The 27512-nt window shown below is 41.5% G+C and overlaps 1 protein-coding gene and 2 pseudogenes across 2 annotated transcripts in view; 2 read left to right on the plus strand and 1 right to left on the minus strand.

The window, feature by feature from the left end:
- Positions 1-1276: 1276 nt before the first annotated feature.
- On the minus strand, positions 1277-11154 carry LOC100941986 (annotated as a pseudogene).
- A 1016-nt stretch (positions 11155-12170) lies between these two features.
- LOC111726289 lies at positions 12171-20155 on the plus strand (annotated as a pseudogene).
- A 1748-nt stretch (positions 20156-21903) lies between these two features.
- ACAP2 (ArfGAP with coiled-coil, ankyrin repeat and PH domains 2) overlaps positions 21904-27512 on the plus strand; it is a 149762-nt gene continuing 144153 nt past the window's right edge. For both annotated transcript variants that reach the window (XM_023514852.1, XM_003792686.2), the window contains exon 1: positions 21904-22229. In XM_023514852.1, the coding sequence (XP_023370620.1) occupies positions 22177-22229 (53 nt within the window). In that variant the 5' untranslated portion in view covers positions 21904-22176. The remainder of the gene's footprint in view (positions 22230-27512) is intronic.

The following is a 27512-nucleotide window of genomic DNA, read 5'->3' on the forward strand; positions in this document are numbered from 1 at the left end:
AGATGATATAAGGCATAAAATTTTAATATTTGTCCAGTAATATGAGTCAAGGTACCTAATTACTGGTAGTTAGCTTAAAACAGAAGAAATTATTTCCCATTAGTTCCAATGTAGAATAATTTACAGAAATTTACTTTACATTTCTCTACATTACATTTTAAAGTCGTCTAAAAGATTTTTTTGGCTATATGAAATTGACGCATTCTTCCTTAAAGAAAGCAAACGTCTAGCAAGGTAATTATAGAAATGCATTTGGTCCTCATTTCTGATGATACTGAACAGAACTTAGGTTTAGTGCCAGATGTAAAGTAAAAATACCAGTAGCCAGAAACCAGATTACCTCTGAGTGATTTCTGCAAATATAAAGTCCAATAATTTCACTTGTTAACATGGGTAAGTTCTTTGTATGTTCCAGACCTAGGTAAGAGTTATGAAAATCATCTAAATGGCAAAAACAGTCTAAACATGATTAGGAGAATCCCATAAATTTTACAAATGTCTAAAAAGAGCCCTTCTCTTATCTTTATTCTATCTCTGCTTCTGGACTTGAATATTAGAACCCTTGGAAAGTTTGGTCCAAAGATCTAGTGCATCACCACAAAGAATATGCATCATGAAATGACTTAAGTTACCGTGTACTACATGACAGGACCTTGTGATTAAATAAGTATTTGTTTTCTAGAATGGTAAGAAACCCTAGAAATTGTGTAGTTTGCCTTAATCATTTTGTAGGTGTAAGAAATAAAGATGAGGTGAAGGGACTTGCCCTGGATATCCAAAGTTCATGGCGGACTGGGGAGTCTAACAGCTGATTCATGAATGAGGATTGTTTCCATATTTCAAATCAAAATTTAAAATGCATGTGATTTACGTCTGTGTTTAAACATAGGATTTAAAAAACTGAGCATGCTATAGCTAAAATAGCAAAAAGTTTTTATGAACTCACATTTTTAGCTAAAAGTCCACTAAAAACCATAGCAATGTTACTATCAGAGCACAGCACAGATATATTATTAAAAGCAAGCATAAGGATGTGAACCTTCAGGTTACTCAGGATATTTTTAAAACCACAAGCAGTTCTACTAGGTATTTTAGGGTCACTAGGAAAAATTACATGCAAGCAAAGGAAAAAAACTTCTGGAAAAGCATCTATAGATAAGTTTGGCTTTTCTTTCTTATCTATTTCATTCCTCAAAAAATGTGTTGAACATTAATTTCAAAAGATGGATATTATAGATGAAAAAAAGGAAGAAACAGAAATCCACCAGTTCTGAAATCATGGATTGAGTTTTGGAAGATGGTTTGATTTTGTAATCTTTTTTACGGGTCCTTTCTTGCCATTTGCCATCTTCTGTCAACTGGCTTATACCTTCCTATTTTCACTAGATTCTCTTTCATTCTAGGCACTTGATCCATCTGTTGCCGTTTAGACACTTGATGTGAGCTTGAGACCCGAGACATTTCATTTAGGTATATATGGTGTTCATTGTTGGTCTTGTGGTAAGCCTTGGATTCTTGTTCCAGCCTAAGTGCGTAGTCTTTCACTTGATTTTCAAGTCTCCTTTTTTCTTTTTCTAGCTGTTTAAGTAATGTATTTAAGGATTCCACTGTCATTTCTTCATAGACACGAATAGAAGATCATCTATCTGGGCTCAGCGCCTGTGGCTCAAGCGGCTAAGGCGCCAGCCACATACACCTACGGTGGCAGGTTCGAATCCCCAGGCCGGGCCCGCCAAACAACAATGATGGCTGCAACCAAAAAATAGCCAGGCGTTGTGGCAGGCGCCTGTAGTCCCAGCTACTTGGGAGGCTGAGGCAGGAGACTCGCTTGAGCCCAGGAGTTGGAGGTTGCTGTGAGCTGTAATGCCACAGCACTCTACCCAGGAGGGCAGCTTGAGGCTCTGTCTCAAAAAAAAAAAAAAAAAAGAAGATCGTCTATCTGAAGGATTTCCACAGATTTTTGCCATTTTCTCTTTGAGAGAAACAATTTGCTTTTCCAGTTCATTCAGTTCAAGTTGTGTCTCATAACAGGTCTTCCACTCGCCACCTTCATTGTCATTATTCAGTTTGGCTTCCAGTTCTGCTATCTTGTGTCTCATCTCAAGCAGTGAGAGTTGTACTACATCCAGGGAGAAGTGACAGAGCGAGATGGCCTCCAATCCTGTGCATCAGTTTCCCCTGGCTAGTGGCTCACTCAGGCAGCAGACACAGGGCCTAGAATGCTTTGTCATAGTTCATAGCAACCTCAAACTCTCGGGCTCAAGTAATCCTCCCACCTCAGCTTCCCAATAGCTGGGACTACAGTCGCTCACAACAAAGCCCAGCCTCACTTAAAAGTTTTAAAATCATAAACAATAAACTCAGCACCTGTAGCTCAGCGGCATACACTGGGGTAGGCGGGTTCAAACCCTGCCTGGGCCTGCCAAACAACAATGACAACTACAACAAAAAAATAATGGGGCATCATGACAGGTGCCTGTAATCCTACCTACTTTGGAGGCTAAGGCAAGAGAGTCGTTTAAGCCCAAGACTTTGACGTTGCTGTGAGCTGGGATGCTACAGTACTCTACTGAGAACGACATAGTCAAACTCTGTCTCAAAAAAAAAAAAAATCATAAACAATAGCAAAACTAAAGACTTGATTCATCCTCTTCATTTTCATATTTGGGAATATTAAAATTCTTTTCAAATAGTATAATATAAGTAAAGAAAATAAGGTATGTGCTTTGATGCCTACTAAAAAGAAACACCAATATGTCCTTGTGATACCAGGAGATATCTAAGGATATACTAAGGACAACAAAGGGATACTCTGTCCCAATTCCTACAAAAGAAAGTCACAATTGTAATATAAATTTGTACTATAATGAAGGACAGTATGTTCACGTGGGTGTGAGGACCCACACACTCACATGTGAGCACTTTCTTTCTTTCTTTCTTTCTTTTTTTTTTTTTGAGATAGAGTCTCACTTTATCACCCTTGGTAGAGTGCTATGGTGTCACAGCTCACAGCAACCTCCAATTCCTGGGCTTAGGCGATTCTCTTGCCTCAGCCTCCCGAGGAGCTGGGACTACAAGCACCTGCCACAAACCCAGCTATTTTTTTGTTTTGCAGTTTGGCCAGGTTGGGTTCGAACCTGCCACCCTCGGTATATGGGGCCAGTGCCCTACCCACTGAGCCACAGGCGCCTCCCTGAGCACTTTCAAAGTCACAAACATAGCATGAGAGTGAGGCTTTCTCAGAAGGGCAGGTTCACTGGCTAACAGGTAAGAGGAATTGAAATTAAGCTGCATAATTTCCTCTTGGAACTCAAGAAAATGTCTTTCCTGACAAACTGGTATGAGCTCTTTCCTTAGTTAATTAGAACAGTATCTCAGGACATTTAAATTTTTCCTTTGTCTAAAAACAAAAACCAGGCCTAGGTTCTTGTCATCACTTTTTACCCTCTTCTCATAAGGTTTTCATTTTTTTAACCTTTCATTTTAACTGTTACTTTATTATTTTTGAATTCAGGAGATATGCTGGATATAATTTCTTAAAATAAAGTATATAAAGTTTAAAAGTCTTTAGGGTTCACAGTTCTTGGAATAATGGGTCTGCAAATGTTTTTCAAATGCATTTTTTTGTCTGATTATAAAAGTAATCTACATGCTTACCAAAAAGAGGAGAGACAGCATAAAAGAATAAAGCAAAATGATTAATCGCTACTAACACTGGATTTATTTTCTTCTCATTTTTGTTTTCGGAATAACATATACTATCTGGTCTTCTATTGTGTGGATATACTATAATTTTATTGAACTAATCTATTAGGAAAAATTTAGGCTATATCATTTTTTCTCTAGAAACATCACAGTGAACATGAAAATACATCTATTATTTATGCTATGCTTTTCTGAGGATAAATTCAAAAGATACATGTATATAAAATTTTAATGCATATTGCTAAATTGTTCTTCAGAAAAGTTTCATACTGCTACCAATAGTGTGCGAGACCCTCTGTCTGCACGATTTCACTAATACTGAATTTTTCCTGTTTATACATATTTCCTGTTTCTTTTTTGAAGGTAATTTATCATCTCACAAACCAGGGCTTTCAGAACCGTGTAGCAGAGCAAGTTGTGCCTTTTTAGGAAAATGTGTTTCCTTACATATTGTGTGTGTCGGAGGGAAGGCTATAGGGCTTGGATTTGCCCACCTCTCTTAACAATGAGGAAAGCTCATATCTGGCAGGCATGGTAGTCATTTATTAAATATTAATAAATGGGCCTAATTATTTGCCAGGCCCTGTGCCTCGTGATCAGGATAGAGTACTGAGCAAAATGGTCAGAACCTGCTCTCCGGGGATTACTACATTCTAATGGATTATTCCTAAGGCATTAGTCTTGTCTATCTTTGCCATGGGATGGGAAGAAAAGGTGCATCTTTCTAACTTCTCTGTGTTTGATTTCTGAATTCAAGGATTTCTGTCCATTTGCATTTCTCCCACTTTTTAATATGACCCCTGCTGGTCTTTTCCATCTTTTTCTTTTTTATTTGCAAGGGTTAAATGGTTAATCCATTGCCACTGTGGCAGACACCAGTCTCCTTTTTCCTTGCTAACAGAGCCGGGCTTTTGTTCAGGCATTGAGTGACCATGGTAAGTGCATCTGGACTCGGTGTCTGGAGTTTTGTGAGAAACAGGAAGCAGTGCTCTGAGCCCTGGTCCTGGCACTGAATCTTCATGTGAGCCTGTAAGTGCACAGGGCCTCTACTTCTCTTGCTAGGCCTGCATTTCTTCACCTGGGGAATAAAGGCTCTAGACAATGTTTTTAGGTTCCTTCTAGCTCAGGTGGTCTATGGTATTAGGAATTTAAGAGTACAGAAACATTATTCTTAGTAAAGCATCACAAAAATGGAGAAACAAGAATCCTATATACTCAATTCTGATATGAGGACACTTAAGGTCCTAGTATACAGTGGGGGGTGGGGGATGGGAAGGGGAAGAGAGCTGAGAAAGGGAAGGAGGGAAGGGGTCAGGGGACAAGGGGTGTGATACACTTTTGGGGGGCAGGATGCAATTATAAGTGGGTCCTTATCTAACAAAAGCAATCAATGTAACCTGGTTCTGTGTACCCTCAGTGAATCCCCAGCAATAAAAAAAAAAAAAGAAAAAGGAGTACAGAAACAAATCCAACAATATTTATGGAATGTTTGCAGTATATGCTAGTCATTGAGTATACAAAGAAAAATAAGACACTGTCCCTGTTATTAAAGAATTCACGAGCTTCTAAGAGAAATAGATGTGTAAATGAACAAAAAGTCATCTACTAGAATGGACTTTCCAGTGCACAGAACTGGAACAATTAGTTACCAAGACATTTTAAAAAGTTATCTTTCGGCCAGGCACAAATCGAAAGTGGTTTCGGTTACAGTGGTTCACACCTGTAATCCTAGCACTCTGAGAGGTTGAGGTGGGCGGATTGTTTGAGCTCACATGTTCAAGACCAGCCTGAGCCAGAGTGAGATCCCATCTCTAAAAATAGCTGGTCACTGTGGCAGGCACCTGAAGTCACAGCTACCTGGGAGACTAAGGCAAGAGAATTGTTTGAGCCCAAGAGTTTGAGGTTGCTGTGAGCTATGATGCCACGGCATTCTACCGAGGGCAACAAAGTGAGACTCTGTCTCAAAAAAATAATAATAATAACAGTTATCTTTCTTAAGCCATTTACAAAAATGTATTCCGTGTGATTTTTGAAGACATCTGAGAGGAATAAAATTTTTAGAGGGACATATGAAAGAATGTCTTCATAAATTCAAGGTATAGTGGGTGGTGCCCATGGCTCAGTAGGTAGGCCACATACCCCCAGCCTGATGGTACAAACCCAGCCCAGACCAGCTAAACAGCAATAACAACTGCAACAAAAAAATAGCTGGGCATTGTGGTGGGTGCCTATAGTCCCCTACTTGAGAGGCTGAGGCAAGAGAATTGCTTAAGTCCAAGAGTTTGAGGTTGCTGTGAGCTGTGATGCCATGGCACTCTACTGAGGGTGACATAGTGAGACTCTGTCTCAAAAAAAAAAAATTCAGGGTATAAAAGAATTCCTTCAAACACAAGAAGCAGAAATTACAAAGATAGATTTGACTCTATTAAAATTAGTTCTGTTATCAAAAGTCACCATAAAAAAGAATATCTACAAAGAATACCTATCTCTTGGGGAAAGAGATACATGTGACACATGTAATTAACAAAATACTAATATCTAGAACATATAAAGATGTTCTGCAAATAAAGAAAAAAGTAACTCTAGGGCGGTGCCTGTGGCTTAAGGGAGTAGGGCGCTGGCCCCATATGCCAGAAATGGCGGGTTCAAATCCAGCCCCACCAAAAACTGCAAAAAGAAAAAGAAATGAAAAAAGTAACTCTAATAAGAACTGGACAAAAGACATGTCACAGAAGAAGCACCATGAACAACCAGTAAGCATGTGAAAAGATATTCAACCTAATTAATATCAGGAATGTTTATTTATGTATTTATATATAATTTATTTATATATGCATATAATTATATGTAAGATATCTTACATATACTATATATATCTTCATATACTATAAATTATAAACTCAATGGGATGCTGCTTTTCTTTTTTTTTTTTTTTTTTGAGACATGGTCTTACTTTGTAGCCTTCCGTACAGTGCTATGGCCTCATAGCTTACAGCATCCTCAAATTCTTGGGCTCAAGCGATTCTCTTGCCTCAACTTCCTGAGTAGCTAGGACTATAGGTGCCCTCCACAATGCCTGGCTGTTTTTAGAGATAAGATCTCACTTTGGCTCAGGCTGGTCTCAAACTCATGAGCTCAGGTGATTCACCCACCTTGGCCTCCCAGAGTGCTAGGATTACAGGTATGAGCCACGGCGCCCAGCCTAATGAGATGCTTCTTATTCCATCAGATTGGCAAGAACTAAAATATCTGGTAGCATCCTTGATGAGGATAAGGAATAAAGGGAGCCCACACAGGGCAATAGAATTGGTTTAACATTTTGTAAATGAGCTGCTTCTATCTTATAAAGTCGAGAATATGCATACACCCATGGTTTAGCAATTCCACCACTGGCTATGTACCCCGAAGATTCTGTTGTGCACAAGGAGTTATATATGGACAAGAATGTTCACAGTATCATTGTTTCTGAAAGCAAAGAACTGTAAACAACTCAAATATTCACACAGCAATGAAAATGAATAATACAGAGCTATAGGATCAATATGGCAAATCTCTACAAGCATGAATTTGAGCTAAAGAAAAAATTCAACTAAAGAAAAAAAGGAGGTTGGGAGCAGTGGTTCATGCCTGTAATCCTAGCACTCTGGGAGGCTGAAGCAGGGAGGATCCCTTGAGCTTAGGAGTTAGAGATTGGCCTGAGCAAGAGCAAAACCCCAGCTCTACTAAAAACAAAGATTAGCCAAGGGTTGTGGTTGGCACCAGTATTCCCAGCTACTCAGGAAGCTGAAGCAGGAGGATCAGCTGAACCCAGGAGTTTAGGTTGCTGTGAGCTAGGCTGAGGCCAGGTGCTCTGACCTGAGCAACAGAGTGATGCTCTGTCAAAAGAAAAAAAAAAAAAACAGAAAAAAGTTACAGGAGAATACATATACAGTATTATATCATTTATATAAGTTAAAAAATGAAAAAAAAATTAACAGTATACTGTTGAGGGATACATATAAAGGTAAAAAGAAAAGAAAGGAGTAACAAATACAAAATTCAAGATAGTAGGTCTTTCTGAGGGGTTGGTAAGGCAAAGCAATCAGGGAAGGTCCAACAGTACTGGTAATAATGGGTTATTCGTCTGTTGGGTGGTGGGTACAGGCATTTGTTATATTATGCCTGTACTATCTAAGTGTGTGGACACAGAGGCATTTGGGGATAAGGAGGAGGAGGATAAGGCATTTCTTGCTGGAAGGGAGTAGCATGTGCAGGGACCCAGGAGCCTGAAACAACGTGGTCAACGTTGAAACTCCAGACAGTTTGTCATTATTTGAGCATAAAATGTGGGAAGAGGAATGGTGAGAAACTCCTTCAACATTCTACTTTGTAGAGCATCTGCTAAGAGCCGGGCACTGTGCTACACACCGCCACACTTAAGTAAGAGGGTCAGTTCCTGTCCCTGGGCTCAGTCTATGGAGGGACAGTCTGGGAAGTGTTGCCTTGGGGATTAAACACAGACAGCAAGGAGAATGCCAACAAGGGGCCTGAATCCAGGAGGAAAGTTTTCTGGAGAAGAAGACAATGGACTTTGGAGGATGAGTAGCAGGAATCCTGATGAAAACCTGAGGAACAATGATCTCAATGCAGGGCATTCCCTATGTATTTGAAAGAAAATAGGGGCTGAGCATGGTGGTTCATGCCTGTAATCCTAGCACTCTGGGAGGCTAAGGTGGAAGAATCCTTGACCTCAAGAGTTTGAGACCAGCCTCAGCAAAGTGACGCCTCCTCTATACTAAAAATAGAAAAATTAGCCAGGTGTCAGGAGTCTGAGGCAAGAGGATTTCTTGAGCCCAAGAGTTGAGGCTGCTGTGAGCTAGGCTGAGGCTATGGCACTCTAGCCTGGGCAATAGGGTGAGACTCCCTTGAGAGAAGAGTAGGGAAGGGAAGAGGAGGGAGAAGGGAACGGGAAAGGAAGGAAGGGGAAGAGAAGAGGAAGGGAAGAGAAAGGAAAGTAAGAAAAAAGGGGAAAAGAAAAGAAATAGGGTAAATCAGGATAATGAACATTGTCATTCTTTTTTTTTTTTTTTTTTTGAGACAGTCTTCAGCTGTCGCCCTGGGTAGAGTACTGTGACATTATAGCTCACAGTAACCTCCAACTCTTGGGTTAAAGCAATCCTCTTGCCTCAGTTTTTCTATTTTTGGTAGAGACCGGGTCTCACTTTTGCTCGGGCCTGTTTCAAACTCATGAGCTCAAGCAATCCACCTGCCTCAGCCTCCCAGAGTGCTACAGGCAGGAGCCACCGCGCCCAGCCTGCCCTTTTTTTTTGGTCACTATTTGTTAGGAACTGAATTGTGCCAAAACTCATATGTTGTAGTTCTAACCCCAATGTGACTATATAGTATTTGGAGACAGGCCTTTAAAGAGGGAAGTAAAGGTAAATGAGATCAGAGGGTGGTGCCCTAATGCACTATGACCGGTGTTCTTAAACGAAGAGGAAGAGACACGGTGGACTCAGTGGAAAGGCAGCATCTGCAGGGTGGGAGAGGCCTCAGGAGAAACCAAACCTGCTGACAGCTTGATCTTAGACTTTCAGCCTCCAGAACCATGAGAAAATAAATTTCTATTGTTTAAACCATCCAGTTGTTGTATTGTTATGGCAGCCCTAGCAAACTAATGCAGTCACCCTGTTATTGAATGCTTCAGATACCTGGGGAATCCCCCATATTACACAGCAAAGTCAACCTGCCACTGACAGGAAGCTGTCATTCTCCTTCCCATCCCTCCCACACAGGGAGAAGGATTGTGACCTAGGGTTGGTCAATGAGAACCACCCTCCCCAGACTTTATCTCAAACCACAGACAGAAGCAGCAGCAGTTGCATAGAGTCCAGTCTGGAGCCAGGAATGGCAACAATGGGAGAGGTGTCTTGGTTTTCAAGAATCAGTGGCACGGCCCAGGGTGGAGGCTTCCCATGGCAGTGGTGCTACTGTAATGTCTTGCGTGGGAGGCAGAGGCATAGCATCTTCATCGGACAAGTTTTTTTCTTTCTTTTTTTTTTTTGAGTCTCATTATGTCACCCTTGCTAGAGTGCTGTGGTGTCATAGCTCCCACCAACCTCAAACTCTTGGGCTTAAGTGATTTCTTGCCTCAATCTCCCAAGTAGCTGGGACTACAGGCGCCTGCCGCAACACTTGGCTTTTTGGACAACTTTTGATCTGTGGCTATAGGCTTCATCACTGTTACCATGGAGCCCAAACCTAGACCTCTACCTGCCTGATGATCTTAGGAACCACTCAATAGACTTTTTATAATTTCTTTAAAATCACTTTTGCTGGAGTATAGTTTACAAATTAAAATACACCTATCTAGGCTGAGTGTAATGGCTCATGCCTATAATTCCAGAGCTCTTAAAGACCAAGGTGGAAGGATTGCTTGAGACCAGGAGTTTGAGACAAGCCTAAGCAACATAGCAAGGCCGCCAACTTTACAAAAAATAAAATCATTAGTGGGTGTGGTGATACATGCCTAGAGTCCCAGCTACTCAGGAGGCTGAGTCAGGAAAATCACTTGAGCCCAGAAGTTTGCAGTTGCAATGTGCTATGATGATGCCATTACACTCTAGCCCGGGTGACAGAGTGACCAGAGCTGGTTTCTGTTTCTTGTAAAACCTGAGGACCGAGGCTGAAATGGTCTGTATGACGAGAGTTTTGGAAGTGGTGGTGCAAGTATAAAAGTTGGGGTAGGTGAGACAGCTCCTGTGTGCTGGGCCAGTGAAGTAATGGGAAGAGCTACAGTGGTGATAGCTTGGGAGTGAGGTGACTCGAATGGCTCCTAAGAAGGATAGTTTTTATAGCAGTACAGAGGCTAAGTTGGAGATGGTAAGACTGACAGGGAGGATGGTATTTGGAATAATCCAGGCAAGAAATAATGAAGATGATGACAGTGGGTTTCGGAATGAAGGCAGCAGTTCAAGAGCTACTTCATGAAAACAGTTAACAGGATCTGAGGATCAATGAAATGTGGTGGGTATGAGATAAGAAGATTCCAGGAGAGGCTCCAGAGAGTAGACTGCAGCCAAATCAGGAGTCCAGGAAGCAGATTCTTAAAAACCTGGCTGTTCAGGTCTGTGGGATTTGTAGTTGGGCAGATAATAGATTTTTTTGCATAGTAGTAAAAGCAGGAAGGTAGAAAGGTGGTAGAAGGAACTAGGAGCAGCAGGGTTCACTCAAGCACAGACCCAACAATAAGGGACCCAGAACGGAACTGTGGTCTGGGCCTGTGTAGCCTAAGTTTGCCTTTTTCCTCAATCTCTTAGCTTATAAGACATAAAACTTGTCACATTTTGATTATTGAAAACTTCTTTCAATTTCAACTCAACCTACGTTAGTAAGTCCTGTGTTGCTGGCCTCTGAGTGAGGTCTTGAAGTGAGAAAACGGAACTTAGCCAGCGTGTGAGTTTCAATCATGAACTATGCATCAGAATCACTGAGACTCGTGCCAGGCCCCACCCGGAAGATCTGATTCAATAGCCAGGGCTCACTCATCTGTGTTTAAACAATAAACACAGAAAATCATACAGATGGTTTTGTTACACAGTTATAAACTACCGATAAATTAGGTACTGTTATCTGTATCTCCCTTAATTCTCACAATCACACAGACAGGTATCACTCAGCTCAGAATCTGTTGGAAAATAAATACACGTGCACGGATTATTACAGAGATTTGAATGAGGAACAGAAATATGTATATATTCTGGGGGAGAAATATACATATTTGGTCAACAATTTGTTAGGCACTTAGTACTATGATTTGAATGTGTCCTCCCACCCCAAATTCACCTCTTAAGAGGTGATTGGACCAGGAGGCTCTGCCCTCACAAATGGAGTAATAGATTAATGGGTTATTGTGAGAGTGGAACTAGCGGGTATCTTTACAAGGAGAGGAAGGACACCTGAGCAAGCATTAACATTCTCAGCCTCCTCCCATGTGATGCCCTGCCCTACCTGGGGACCCTGCAGAGGCCCCAGTAGCAGGAAGGCTCTCATCAGATGCAGCCCCTTGACCTTGGACTTCTCAGCCTCTGTAACCATAACAAATACTTTATCTTTATCAACTACCCAGTTTCAGGTATTCTGTTATAAGCAATAAAAAACTAAGACATGCAGTAAGTGCTGGGTGTTGAGCGAGGTGCTGGTACTACAAAGATGAAAAGAACATTACGTCACTGCCTATAGTATATAGACATAAAAATATCCAATTACAATACAGAACCTATCCTAGTTCTAGGACGGTTATATACACTGGGAAGCAGAATGGCCAGAGTACAAAGAAGTCACAGCCCTGTGATGGGAAAGTGCCAGAGGAGATTCCATGGAAGCCAAGTTTTAAACGTGAAGAGGAGTTTGTAGGTGCATAAAAGGCAGAAGGCCCATCCAGGCTGAGGAAAATGTCCTGTACAGGAGGCAGCTGAGAGGGAAGCATGTGGAAGCAGGTGAGAGAATTCCTTCATGCATGGACCAACCTGCCTCCAATAGAGGCTCTGGCAACAAAGAAGGTAGGAAAGGTTGGCAGGTGCTGGATGTTAAAGGGACTGTATTTATGAAATTAAGGAATTCGGAATTTATCCTACAGACATGTGATTTCCAATTTACACTCAGTGGAGCTGCTCCAAGTACCCCTTGGAGTCCATGCATGAGTCATTAGGGGATGGGGCGAGGTAGGTGGGGCTCGCTGGGTCTCCTATCCCGTTTTAAACACACTGACTCTGCTTTTATTTAATTAATGATGGGCATCAGTGAAAAATGTTTCTTTTAAAGAAAAAGTTTCATGACTAAAAATTTTATGTAATGGTAAACCATTGAAGTTTTTTCTTTTTTTTTGAGACGGAGCCTCAAGCTGTCCCCCTGGGTAGAGTGCCATGGCATCACAGCTCATAGCAAACTCCAACTCCTGGGCTCAAGCGAGTCTCCTGCCTCAGCCTCCCAAGTAGCTAGGACTACAGGCGCCCGCCACAACACCTGGCCATTTTTTTGGTTGCAGCCATCATTGTTGTTTGGTGGGCCCGGGCTGGGGATTCGAACCTGTCACCTTAGGTGTATGTGGCTGGCGCCTTAGTCACTTGAGCCACAGGCGCCGAGCCTATTTTTTCTTTTTGAGACAAAGTCTTGCTCTGTTGCCCTGGGTAGAGTGCTGTGGCATGAGCCTTGCTTATAGCAAACTCAAACTCCTGGGTTCGAGTGATTCTCTTGCCTCAACCTCCTGAGCAGCTGAGACAAGTGCCTGCCACAGTGCTCAGCCAGTTTTTCTATTTTTAGAAATAGAAAAATTTCTGAGGCTGGTCTAGAATTCCTGAGCTCAAGAAATCCACCTTAGCCTCCCAGAGTACTGGGATTACAGGCATGAGTCACTGCATCCAGACACCACTGAAGAATTTTAAGCAGAAAGTGGTGTGAGTTTCCAAAGTGGAAAGAGTTATCAACAGTGCCAAAAGGCTGAAGAGATGTCAGGAAAACTTAACAGTGTCCTGTGGTTTTAGCAACTGGTGGGGGAGGAGGAGGGAGTGAAGAACAGAATGCAGAGGACCAGTAGAACAAGTAGGAGCATACAACGTGGAGCCAGAACGTGGAGATTATGCTCTTGAAGAGTCTTTGATATCTCTAGTAGTCTAGAGATTAACTCTCCTTCAAGAAATTTTTAGTCCGAATTTATAACTAGCTAAGCAATGAAGAGGGAGATTTGGCAATAGCCAGAGGGAGACTTATCCTACTGACAAGTCTCTTTTCCTTTTTCCTTTATTTCTTTTTGAGAAAGGGTCTATTGCCCAGGCTGGAATACAGTGGCTTGATTATAGCTCAGTGCCACCTCCAATTCCTAGGCTAAAGTGATCTGCCTCTGCTTCAGCCTCTTGGGACTACAGAGGGTCTGGGACTATAGACATGTACAACTATGCCCAACTAATTTTTCTGTTTTTTGTAGAGATAGGGTCTTGCTAAGTTGCTCAGGCTGGTCTCAAACTCTTGGCCTCAAGTGATCCTCCTGCATTGGCCTTCAAAGTGCTGGGATCACAGGTGTGAGTCATTGCACCTGGCCTGTCCACCTTCTTTGGTACCTGATGTCCCATCTATATGGTCACAGGAGTGGACTTCTGGGAGCCATTGCTAGGGCACATCGTCCAGGCTGGGTGAATACTTCTACTAAGAAATTTAGAGAGAAAGAAAACCCATCCTCTCTGGTTGGTTGGGTAATCTTGGGAGCTGGTGCCTTGAGAGTCAGATGAAGTGAGCTGCAGGTATGCAGATATACAGGAAGGAAAGACAGGGAGGAGCAGCCAGGTTTCACAGGCTCTGTTTCCAAATCCTTCTCAAGGCCCAGGATAAGCTTGCCATCTGGATTCTGAGGAAAACTACCCCATCATATCATGAACGTTTTGTATTTGGTTAATTCAAATGGTTTCTCTTATTCATAACAAAAATAATCCTTTCTGATACAGATGGTGCATGATTTTATTTCTCTGTTCTTCAAAGAGAAAAGAATGATATCACTTGAGAGAAAGTATGAAGATTCAGAGACAGAGGGGATAATTGATAGAGCCAGGGAAGAATGGAAGGAGTGGTTCCAGACCACAAGTTAGGAGTGCCAGGAAGAGATGCACCTTCCTTTGAGGTAGACAGGTAAAAAGTAAGGAAATGTGTGTGCTGACTATTCCTAATGACTCTTATTTTCTTTTAGATGAGTCAAGGAGTGGGTCACAGTTTGCAGGAGGCTTGAGGAGAGCAGCAAGGTTTGAGAAGAGCCTTTGTGTCTGTGCTCCAGGGATTTAGCCACAGGTAGATAATACAAAGACAATTGAAAACTCTTAAGTATATAGCCCGTGAATGCAGTGATAGCATGGCAGCCCTAAAAGCCTTCATCCCTTTGCCTACTTATCCTCCTTTCAAATACAAACCAGGCTGGTGACTCACACCTATAATCCTAGCTCTTTGGTAGGCTGAGGTAGGAGAATCATTTGGGCCCTGGAGTTTGAGACCAGCCTGGGCAGCATAGTGAGACTTCATCCGTATAAAATACTAAAAAAATTTAGCTGGGCCTGGTGGCATGCACCTGTAGTCAGTCCTAGCTAGCTGGGGAGCTGAGGTAGGAAGATCGAGTTTGAGGTGGTAATGAGCTCTGATAAAGCCATTGCTCTCTGGTCCCTGGCAATAGAGGGGAACACTGGCTCCACCCCCCAAACAAAATACAGATACACACAAACAAAAACTCAAATCATACCACATCAGTCTGCTTAAAATCTTCCAGTGGCTTCCTGCTGCTTTAAAATATAAATTGTCTTTATTCTTGCTCAGCAAGTCTTGCTCTGCTTTCCCCTCAGGGGAAAAAGCAGAAGGAAAATGTGTGGACTGATCCAGAGAAGGGTGTGTAAACTGCCAGGGAATGACCTGGGGTGGAGGGTGAGATAGGGCAGGTGCCAACTGCCTGGAGGACAAAAACAAGCATGGGGTGGGAGTGGGGGTGGTGGTGGAATAAAGTGATTATGTGGGAGTGAGACAACTGGAGACATTTTGAACTTGAAACTTGAAACATGGAGTTTAGTCTTTTATCCCCTGCCTCCCTCACATTCAGGTGGCCATCAGATTCTTTCAATTTGATTTCCAGACATCTCTTGATCACAATTACATTGATTGAAAATGTTGGTAGTATGGATTCTCTGTCCTAAGAGCCCCTACCCCCTTGTACCTTTAAAATGCAAATGATTATGTCACGCCCAGCCTTAAATTCTTTCAAAGGCTTCCCATGTCTTTATGATACACACTCTTTATTATAGCAGACAAGGTCCTTTGTAATCTGGCCACTATTTACCTCTCTAGCTTCTTTTCTTTGCCAAAGCCATATGCTCTATTTACAATTCTTCTTCTTCTTCTTTTTTTTTTGAGACAGAGTTTCACTATGTGGCACCGAGTGCTGTGGCATCACAGCTCACAGAAACCTCAAACTCTTGGGTTTAAGCGGTTCTCTTGCCTCAGCCTCCCAAGTAGCTGGGACTACAGGTGCCTGCCACAACGTTCGGCTATTTTTTTTTTTTTTTATTGCAGTTGTCATTGTTGTTTAGCAGGCCCGGGCCAGGTTCGAACCTGCCTGCCTCAGTGTATGTGGCCAGCACCCTAACCACTGAGCTACGGGTGCTGAGCCTCTATTTACAATTCTTGAAGATCAGGTGTTTCTCTTGTGTCTATGCTTTAGTCAATAAGTTCCCTGTGACTAAAGGTCCTTTGCTTTTCTTAGCTCTTACTTGTTCAAGACTCCTCATAGCTGCAGAAATATGAGAACACCTTAATAGAAATGGCTGTCAGACTATTGGTAGCCCCCGGTGTGTACCCTTGGCACAGAATTAATCATGATCTGAGAATTCTAGGGGGATAAAATTGTTCACTTAGCCCTATACGGTCTGGCTATATTACCATGCTCAGTGGATATTACTGAATGAAAAAAAGAATGAGTGAACGTTGAAGTCACCTTAGCTGATGGCAGAAGTTGGGGTGGAAGACTATGAGTCAGGGGCCAGAGTCCTGGATAAATGTGAATGTTTACCAGTTGTGTGTTATGGGGCTCAGCCATTAACATCCTCTTACAGGGAAAATGCCTTGACTACTAGTCAGCTGTCCTGCAGCCTACATCCCTGTGCAAATGACTGAGTGACTCCTTCTCTCTTTTGGCTTGCCAGGAACCTATGTGGCCTGACATGCACAGATGAGCTGGGGCTAATGAGATTTTCTCCTGAGATCTAGGACTTTGTAGAACAGATTGAAGAGATTAACACCAGGAACCTAAGTTGAAAGGATATATAAAGAATCGTCAAGGAGTATATAGCAGAAGTTGCACGGTGATTCTGAAACTTATTTTTATAACTTGTACAATGTTGTCTAATATTTTGAAAGGGTTGCCAATGTTTGAAAATGGGGAGATTTCACATTAAAGCCTGGCTATTTGGCTTCTCTTGTAAAATCTGAAGTCTGGCGTAGCAGACACTGACAGGAACGGAGCAGTTCACAGGGCACTTGCTTTCTGCTTCCTTCTGCCTCCAACACTCCACACTGCTGACACCTGCCCAGCTTCACTCATTTCCATTACCTGCTGGGCCTCTGTGGAAGGATCAGTAGTAGTGATAGATTCTATGCAAGCTACGTTCCTAGGGAACAGAACCTATAAGAGAGCAGAAAGAAAACTTGGTGGGAGTGGAGGAACAGGAAAAGAGGACAGAAATGTTAGGAGGGGAAAACCAGTTTTCAGAGGTACCTGGGGTTCAGTTCTTCTCAGTTCCATTACTACCCATAATGACCCTTGTCATAACTCCCTTTTCTTTCTTTCTTTTTGTCTCATTCTATTGCCCTGGATAAAGTTGCTTTGGTGTCACAACTCACAGCAACCTTAAACTCTTGAGTTTGAGTGAACCTCTTGCCTCAGCCTCCTGAGTGGGTGGGACTATAGGTGTGCACTACCATGCCTGGCTTTTCTATTTTTAGTAGAGATAAGGTCTCACTCTGGCTCAGGCTGGTGTTGAACTCCTAAGCTCAAGTAATTTACTTACTTGTCTCAGCCTCCCAGAGTGCTGGATTATAGTCATGATCCATTTCGACTGCCCATAACTCTCTGTTTTAGAGATAATCTTCAGTGCAGTTAGCCAGGCTAAGGCTAGGAAATTGTTACTAGGAAATTGGTGGATAATAGCAATGAGGAAAGTAAGATGGTAGTATGGCTGATTGGCATTAGCCTCAAATAAGGAGAAATTCTTGCATGAATATGCATGGTAAGTTATCAAGGGTTAGGCTCTTGCTAACTTTGTATCCTGATTCAGGAGTACCAAGGATGAGAGAATAAACAATCTCTGCTCAAGAGGATGTCAAAATTTTCCTTAGAGGAAATTGGAATCATTCTAGGAAGATCTATGGGGATCCAGGGTTCCAGAGGGTTTGTAGAAATATGAGGAGAAGAAATGTGGGAAACAATGTTTGGTGATTTATGTCCTTTTAGAGTGTAGATAGGGCTTGGTTTAACTAACTTTCACTAAGTGTTGAAAAGAGAGATCTGTATTTCAATAAACACAGATGGCTTCTTGAAGATGCCACATGAGCTATGTTTTAAAGAGGGGCTGAAAGGGAGATTGCTACACAGGTAGAGGGAGCCACAGTGGCAAAGGCAGAATTTTTTTTTTTTTTTGAACAAATGAAAAACATTTTTACCATAAAGCAGTACACTTGCAAAATGACAAACAAATTGTTAAAAATTTCATTATGTTGTCTATCTAACTTTTTAAATTAAATCACGGCTGTGTACATTAATGCACTTATGGGGTACAATATGCTGGCTTTATATATAATTTGAAATACTTTTATCAAACTGGTTAACATAACCTTTACCTCATTTTCTTAGTTATTGTGTTAAGACATTTATATTTTATACTTGGTAGATTTAACATGTACCCTTGTAAACTGCACCATAGGTGTGGTTCCACCAATTACTTTCCCTCCACCCATCCTTCCCCCTCCCCTCCTCTTTCCCCTTCATCTTGGGCTATAGTTGGGTTATAGCTTTCGTATGGAAGTGTGGGTGTTTATAAATTGGTTTCATAGTAGGGCTGAGTACATTGAATACTTTTTCTTCCATTTTTTAGATACTTTACTAAGAAGAATATGTTCCAGCTCCATCAATGTAAACATAAAAGAGGTAAAGTTTCCATCTTTTTTCAAGGCTGCATAATATTCCATGGTGTATATATACCACAATTTATTAATCCATTCATGGGCTGATGGGCTTTTGGGCTTCTTCCATGACTTAGCAATTATGAATTGGGCTGTGACAAACATTCTGGTGCAAATATCTTTGTTATAAAGTGATTTTGGTCTTCTAGATATATACCCAGTAGAGGAATTTCAGGATCAAATGGCAGGTCTATTTTTAGATCCCTAAGTGATCTCCAAACTTCTCTCCAAAAGGAACATATTAGTTTGCATTCCCACCAGCAGTGTAGAAGTGTTCCTTTTTGTCCACATCCATGCCAACATCTATGGTTATGGGATTTTGTGATGTGGGCTAATCTTACTGGAGTTAGATGATATTTCAAAGTGGTTTTGATTTGCATTTCTCTGATGATTAAGGATGATGAGCATTTTTTCATGTGTCTGTAGACTGTGCACTTATCTATTTAACTTATAAATGTGAGGACTTTTAGAATTGGGCCTTAACATTTATAATTAGTAAATGAAAACTACACACTGTCTATGTCACTAGGAACTGTATTTAACAAAATGTATAGAAAGTCTATAGCAAGTTGATTTTCAAAAAGTAAAGTCAATAAGGAACAGTACACTGAAGGCATTTTATCCATCAAGTGGGTACTCTTCAAATTTTAAATGTGATGAACAGAACAGAAATTGTAAGTATGCCACAGTTGCAATGCCAAAAAAATAAAACAAGATCAGTATCACACAAGCAGGAAATTTGTGAAAGCAGAATTCTTAAGGGGACAGTGAACAATATGTACTTAGGGTCTAGTGTCATGGAGCCTGTGCTTGACCTGAGTCACCTGGTAAGTTAATTTTATATCTTGGGGGCTTGGTTTCCATTATTATGAAATGAAGATAATAATATTGTATTTCTTCTATTATAATAATAGTCTTCAATAATATCATAATATCATATATTCTTTTATTCCAAGACCCATTGCTCCCACCCCACCACATTTTTTAAGTTTCTTAATTTAGGACATATCTTACACCTGACACCCCCAAATGTGTGCTTTATCACAGGGCAAAGAAGAAAAAATGTGACAGTATTATCATTAACTGGGTATATGCAAAGTTAGCCATCTACAGAAAGATGTTCATTTGATAATTAATTGCATTTGTGGTGTCATGCAGTTGAATTTCAGTTTGAATCCTAAAGTGTCACCTTGGGTATCTTACAAAAGGATACCCTGAGATGACGAACCATTGAAACAATGAGTTATAGTGTATACATGCAAGCAAATGTAGTAGGAATTGCCAACTCTCTTGATAAATTTGACATTGAAGTTACAATACCAAAAGAGGTTGTCCAAGATGTGTTTAAGGACACTGAACACTTAACAATCAATAGTTTTTAGCTATCAAGAGAAGCTGTGTAGATTCTAGGGATATTCAATTGAAAAAAGAAATCAAGGCTATGAATTATGTTTCTAGTTATCTTTGATCCCGCAGAGTAGTTACCATAAGCAAAGCTGACCCTCCTGAGTTGAAAAAAATTATAGACAAGAAGTTATGGTTGAAATTAAGTAGTGGCAGATATGTCCAAGGAATATTGCAAAGATTTGATTCCTTTATGAATCTTGTGATAGATGAATGTGTGGAGATGGCAACTAGTGGGCAACAGAATAATATTGTAATGGGAGTAATAGGTGGAAATCATATCACCATGTTAGAAGCCTTGGAATGAGTATAAATAATGTATCGGCAGAGAAATCCATGTCCCCTCTCCAAAGAGTCTGTTTTATTTACTATGACGCCAAAATCTGGTTGTGTACATTTTCATATTTAACATTTTTTTTTTTTTTTTGAGAGTCTTACTATGTCACTCTTGGTGGAATGCTGTGGTATCACAGCTCACAGCAACCTGCAACTTTTGGGCTCAAGTGATTCTCTTGCCTCAGCCTCCCAAATAGCTGGGACTACAAGCGCCCACTAAAATGCCGGGCTACTTTTTGGTTGGAGTTGTCATTGTTGTTTGGCCCCGGCTGGGTTTAAACCTGCCAGTTCTGGTGTATGTGGCTGGTGCCCTAGCCTCTGAGCTACAGGTGCCAAGCCATTAACTTTTTGTTAAATAAACTTTTCTAATAGAAAAAAAAAAAAAAAGACAAGTTTATTGCCAGAGAACATGCATAATGTTTGTATATTCTTTCTAAAGTTTCAAATTATACTATTAATTTATAAAGGTGCTGAAGAGATAGTTTATGAAAAACAATATGTTGTAATGCCATAGTAGCCAGATGGTCAAAGGTTATATTAGGGCTCTAAACAGTGAAAGCGGTAGGGCTAAGATTCTGATTATGTACTGAAGAAGAAGTGTAACAGCCAAGGGTTGCTATGATTACTATGTAGCACTGTGTTAACCAGACAATTGTATCAGATCAGCGTTGGTATTTACATTTTAAAGTGAGAAAGCTAGGATGTAAATCCAGGAAGTTTGCCTTCAGATTCTCACTCAGAGTCACTATGCAATTAGAACACCCTACTTATACGTTCTTATGGATACGCCTATGCTTTTTAGGTTGGTTTAAAAAGTATACATTTGAATATAATGTATCCTTGTACTTTTTACAGTAAGTGGCATCTCAAAATCAAGGAGTATGGTAAATACTTGCGTAGGGTTAATGTGAGCATCAGATGATACATTCAAGGACTCCCAGAAAAATTGTGGATCAGAGGGGCAGGTGTTGCAAAGTAGAGTACAATGTGCCTGGCTTCAGAACCCATCATCGTAGATGAGTGAAAACTACCGAGAGTAAAGTCAGTTATGAGGAACGTCTTCCAGGTTTTGAGAGCAGCTCCTCCACATGAAACACCCCACCTCTCATAGCTGTCTAATCCTGATCTATCGATGACCATCCTAAACGCCAGTTCCTTCAGGAAGTGGCCTCTGGTTATATGAAAAGATGTAGATAGGAGCAATTTCCAAATTATTAAGCGATAAAACCGGTAAGTGAATGATGAATTTTATCACTTAAGTCATCCTCGCTCCTCTACTGGCTTCAGTTTCTTTAAACGGTAAGGAAGCAGTGGTTTAGTTGATCTCTTCCTTTTATAATTTCTGCCCTTAACTTTTTCAGACTTCTGCTAAGGCTCCTTTAAAAAGCAAATTTCCTTCCTCAAACCTGCAGAAGGAGGCTCCTCTGCGCTGGCAGCTCAGCAGGGCGGGGTGAGGAAGCCGGAGAAGAGGCCGGAGCTAGGAGGAAAGCGCCGCGCTGGGTCACGTGACTTCCTTCCCAAGGAGCCACAGCGCCTGGCCTCCCAGCAACCGGTGCGTCCCGCCTAACGACGCCTGCGCATCCCGGTTGGTCCTCCGGGGCGGTTGTGGCAAATAGGCACCCACGCTCGCACTGCTCATTGGCTTAGACTGCCGTCGCTCAGACTCGTTGCTCGGCGCCTGAGGGCGGTGCTTCCGGAAGCCACTCCCATTGGCCGCCGGGTTCGTGGCTGGCTGGCCAGGGCTGTCACTCCCGGGCCGTTTCCCTGAGGCCGGCGCTCTGCTGGGGGCGGGAGGAAGAGGGGCCGGACTGGGGCCTGACGAGCCGTCGCTGTCTTCCAGGCTGGTATGACCAGCGGGCGAGGCGCCCTCCGCAGCTCGGCACATCGCTAGTCGCGGCCGTGCGCCCGCCGTAGCCCTCTGAGTCCCCAGCGCGGCCGCTCCCGCGGCCCCCTCTGCTCGTCCAGCGCCGCCTGCGAGGCGAAGAAGGCAGGATGAAGATGACCGTGGATTTCGAGGAGTGTCTGAAGGACTCGCCCCGCTTCAGGTAACCAGCACGGCCGCCCGGCCGGCGTCACCCCGGAGCTGCCTCCCCCGGCGGTGGGGGCGTGAATCGGCTCCGCAGATCTGGAGCAGGGCCCGTAGTCCGCGCCTTCCGACGGGGCGAGCAACCGTTGCCGCGGCTTCCGACCCTGAGAGGGCACTGCAGCCCCTGACCGACCCTTCTCGGGGGGCGAGGCTGTGGCAGGGAGGGCGACGCCGCCTCCTCATCTCTGCCTGGGGCGGAGCGCACCCGCTCCCGCTTGGAGGAAACGGGGTGCAGTTGCGTTCCCGAAGTGTCGTCCCTTCCGCGGGCGCGCGCTCTCGCCCCCTTCCTCCTCTTGCTGCTCTTCCTTTCCCCTTCCTTCCGCTCCTTCTCGGTTTCCACCCCCTCCCCACCCCCTCGTCGAGGCAGCTTTCAGGGCATCCTCTTGCAGTTCACTTAGTTCCTCTTTGCGCTTTCCGCTCCCCTTACCCGGGGGAGGAGAGAGTAGGGGGCGAACTGAACGTCGACTTCTGCTGCTTCGTGTCCCCAGCCAGGGGGACTCAAGAAGAAGCTGGAGATTGATTTGTTCAGGGTGGAGGTGCTTTGACCAACCGCACTCCATCGACCCCAGTTTGTGACTATCTGCTTTTTCTTTCCACTTAAGCTCTTTGAGGGTACTGCTGGGCTGAGGAGTGAGGACTGGGAGAAACAGTGCATTTCTGTTTTGAGAACGGAAGTAGGAGGGCCAGGAAGATTGCATTCATGATCCTCTTCCAGCAGCCTCTGCCCTGGAGGGCCGGGATCACAGTCGGATGCTCCCAGTGGATCTGTCACACACAAACTGACGTGGGGGCATTCGGATTCACATGGGCTGCCCTTCTTTCCATGTGAGAGGCGGCGGTCTTGAGGGTGTCCAGAATATGTGCTCTTCCCGTTTAGACCATCGTAGGGAACTCTTCAATTGTTTGGGAGACTGGAGTTTTTCTTGGTTGTATTTTACAGTGTATTTGCAGGGCTGGCTTTAGGCCTTAAAAAAATACGGCCTTAAACTTCCGTTAGACAGTGACATTTCCTGAAAGCTTCCCCTGAGCATTGATTTGTCTGTCTACCTTCTGATCTCCAGGCCAGGGGATTGTAAATTCTTGCATCTTCTGCTTGGGAACTGTTTTCGTCCTTATCATTGTTAATTTGATTTCCCATTTTCCTTTCAGTGAAAAGCAAGGAAAATAATTGTAAAACTAAGTAACTCCTTCTTAGAGAAAGTTTAAGAACACTGTTTTGTTTTTGCCTGTGTATCTTATTTGGATATTTCTTGTAAAAAACTGTACTCGGTTTGATTGCTGTTGTTGCTATCCATTTTTGAACTTTTTATGTTCTCTGTAAGTTGAAGGACTCAGGAGACACACATGGTTTGCCTAAGACAGCCTTACAGATTACTTTCCAGAACAATGTAGCAAGTGAAATAATTTTTAAAGTGCACTTTAGAAAGTTCTACTTTTTGTGATATTTTTATTAATATGAGTCAGCTATTTTTCAATGAAATAATCATGGCTTTTTTTGTCATAAAGAATGTAGCTTTGTGTTCCTTTGATTTCACATTTTAAATTTGGTTTTTTAAAAAACAGTTGAGAGAAGTAATGGAAATACTTATAGCTGCTCGTGTTGGTCACAAACCATATAATGTCTTTGTTTTTGAAATAAAGGAAACATTGAATATAAAATGAGGGAAGGATGCTGATTAAGTTGTATGGAATATTTTAGTGAACTTTTGTTAAATTTGAATTTAGTACCAATTCTATTTTAGTTCAGACATTAGAGATTTTCAGTCAGCCACAGTGATGTGAGCTTGTAATTCCAGTAACTCCAGGGACTGAGAGCAGAAGGATTTCTTGAGCCCAGGAATTTGAGGGTGATGAGTGTTATGATGGTGCCAGTGAATGGCCACTTCACTCCATCCTTAGTAGCATCTCTAAGAAAGATAAGTAAATACAAAATAAAGATATTAGAGATTTTCAAGTATTGTTTTCAGTATTCCATTTATTGTTGGTTGCAAATTGGGAAGAGATACCAAAATGTCAAGAACTGCAACATCTTGTATACATTTTTGGGACTAGATTTGATTTGCAATAGACGGAAGAATACCAAGAAATAGAAGTTTCTTTATTCACATTCCTAATTTTTACAGTTATTCTATAGCCCTATTATTATAGATTTGTGAATTTGAAAAGAATATTTCAGAAGTCTTTATGTACATCCTAGATATATAAGAGAAACCTGACTTACAAAGAGTATTATGCATGTTGTGAGTGATATATATTGAACCTTTGATCAGAACAGAAAATTTGTGAGGGCTAGGCTTGTTTTTTGATAGCAAGGCAGGTGCATTTGTAGTATCTTGATCTACTGTGCTGTCTTTAAACAAGTTCCTATTTTTATTTTCCTTCACAAATGAATCTTGTGGCATTTTAAGTCTGGTGTGTATACTTCTTGGGTGCTGTAAAATTAATGCAAGATCTTGCTGAAGAAAAATCTCTACTGTTCATGCTTTGAACATTCCTTTTTCTATTAAATGGATGGGGAAAATATAGGGGGACTTGTTAAAATCAGGAGAGAAGGATATTACAGTTGGAACATTGTCTCCACTAATTTGAATGGTCAGTGGTTACTTTTACATTCCCATGAACATTTTTGTTGTTTTTAGATTGATGGGCATGTTTCATTGTATAATTTTGGGTTTCCTTTTTAGTTTTTTAAACACCAGTCTAAAATCAGCTTAAAGGTCAAAATCTTGTTCCTCTAAAATTTTATAAGAATTTAAATGTCTTGTGTACTTTTTTTTTTAAGTTGATAATTTACGTGTTTACCAACATTTGTTGAAGAAGTTTGAATTTGTTTGGGCCCTAAATTGTATTAGTTATATGTAATAGTTCTTTAGAATTTTATAAAACTTTTTATAAAAAATGTGCTTTTCCTTTAAACATAATCTATTCCACTCAGGAATGAATATTTTGTTTAAAATACAAAATTAAATTAAATCTTTTTGGCTGGACATGGTGGCTCATGCCTGTAATCCTAGCACTTCAGAGGTCGAGGTGGGTGGATTGCCTGAGCTCACAGGTTTGAGATCTCCTTAGCCAGAGCAAGACCTTGGCTCTAAAAATAGCTGAGCATTGTAGTGGGTGCCTATAGTCCCCATTACTAGGGAGGTTGAGATAAGAGAATTGCTTGAGCCCAAGAGTTTGAGGTTGTTGTTAGCAGTGATGCCACAGCAATCTGAGGGTGACATAGTGAGACTTTAAAAAAAAAAAAAAAAAGAAAAAAAAATTGGCCTTAATAAGCTCTCAAACATTCTAGTTTTTATTTGATACCTTTAAAAAAATCCTTTAACAATGTTAGTTGTACGTCATCCCCAAGATTTTTCACTTGCAGATATGATTCTTGTTCAATAACTTAGAATAAAATCTTTAACAATACAAGGTGTTTGTGTAGGCCAGGAGCAGTGGCTCACCCCTGTAATCTTAGCACTCTGGGAGGCCGAGGTGGGTAGATTGCTTGAGCTCATGAGTTCAAGACCAGCCTGAGCAAAAGCATGACCCCATTTCTCCTAAAAATAGAAAAACTGAGACAAGAGGATTGCTTGAGCCCAAGAGTTGGAGGATGCTGTGAGCTGTGATGCTATGGCACTCTACCCAGGGCAACAGCTTGAGACTCTGTCTCAAAAAAAAAGACGTTTGTGGGTGAAAACTTTTAATGAGTGAAAGACATTGGACTACTGTATCTGTACTTTGGTTATGTTTTGCTGTTAAGCAGTAACATAACCAGTGCTTTGTCACTTTACCTTCCTTCTGTGGAACAGATAAACTTAGCAGTTGATACCTTATCCATCAGATCTAGAGTGGGCAAAGGATACAGGGAAATATGTTTTTATTTTAGAAGTAGTAGAATGGAATTGTAAAGTGATTTCATTGTGAACCAAAATACAGGAATCCTGATAGTCCTCATTCCAGCTTGTAGTTCTTCATTTAATGTAATATTAACTGAAGTTGAAGTAAATACAAGCTTTTATCATGTGCCTGACACAAAATAGTAGATATTTTGTATAGCTACTGTCTCATTTAAAACAGTTTGTGAAGTAGGAATTATTCTCATTTTCAAGTGTTTAATATTTAAAAACATAGCAAACTGAATATTTTGGTAGGTTAATTGACTTTCTTAATGGTGGACTTTCAAATGGTGCACCTAGATGTGAATTCACTCATTTAGTCTATAATTAAGCCAAAGGCTTTAATTGCATTAGTTAATTTGCATTAAGTTTGCTTATGGTATCTTTTGTCTATAAGAAAATTTTTTATATATATTTTTGGAGACAGAGTGTCACTTTGTTGTTGCTCTGGGTAGAGTGCCATAGTATTATAGTTCATAACAACCTCAAACTTTTGAGCTCAAGTGATTCTCTTGCTTTAGTTTTTCTATTTTTAGTAGGGTCTGCAGGCACACACCATAGTGCCCTACTGGTGTTTAGAGATGAGGTTACACTCTTGCTCAGGCTGGTCTGAACTCCTGAGCTCAAGCATTTCACCCCCTTCAGCCTTCCAGAGTGCTAGGATTATAGGTGTGAGCCACTGCACCCCACCCTGTCATATAAAAATTTAAAAACTGGGCCGGGTGTGGTGGCTCAGGCCTGTAATCCTAGCACTTTGGGAGGCCAAGGTGGGTGGATTGCCTGAGCTCACAGGCTGGAGACCAGCCTGAGCCAGAGTGAGACCCCATCTCTAAAAATAGCCAGGTGTTGTGGTGGGCATCTGTAGTCCCAGCTGTTTGGGAGGCTGAGGCAAGAGAATTGCTTAAGCCCAAGAGTTAGAGGTTGCTGTGAGGTGTGAGGCTATGGCACTCTACCAAGGGGGATAAAGTGAGACTGTCTCAAAAAAAAAGAAAAAATTAAAAACTGGCTTTTGCGTATTGCCTAGAAAAGCCTTTCCCATCCCACTATTATATTTTTGTTATCATTTTATGTAATAAAGTAAGTAATTTTTATGATCTAATTTTATTTTCTTCCAAATGAAAGCCACTTGTCCTAATACCTTTGACTGAGAAAGAGCCATCCTTTTCCCATTTAATTAAAATGCTACACGCATTTCTGTGATATCTGGTAGAACACACTTTTTCTTGTTATTTAAAAAAAATTTATTGAGTATCTTGAATATTTAAGTCGTTTGTTCAGTTTCAGAAGACATTTGGTCTGTCTGTGTATTTTGGCCTTATTTAAAACTCTATTATGTAAAATTTCTTTTTTTTTTTTTTTTT

Source organism: Otolemur garnettii, unplaced genomic scaffold (genome assembly GCF_000181295.1).
Source record: "Otolemur garnettii isolate 467f Iridium unplaced genomic scaffold, OtoGar3 scaffold00060, whole genome shotgun sequence".
In the NCBI taxonomy this organism is placed as follows: domain Eukaryota; kingdom Metazoa; phylum Chordata; class Mammalia; order Primates; family Galagidae; genus Otolemur; species Otolemur garnettii.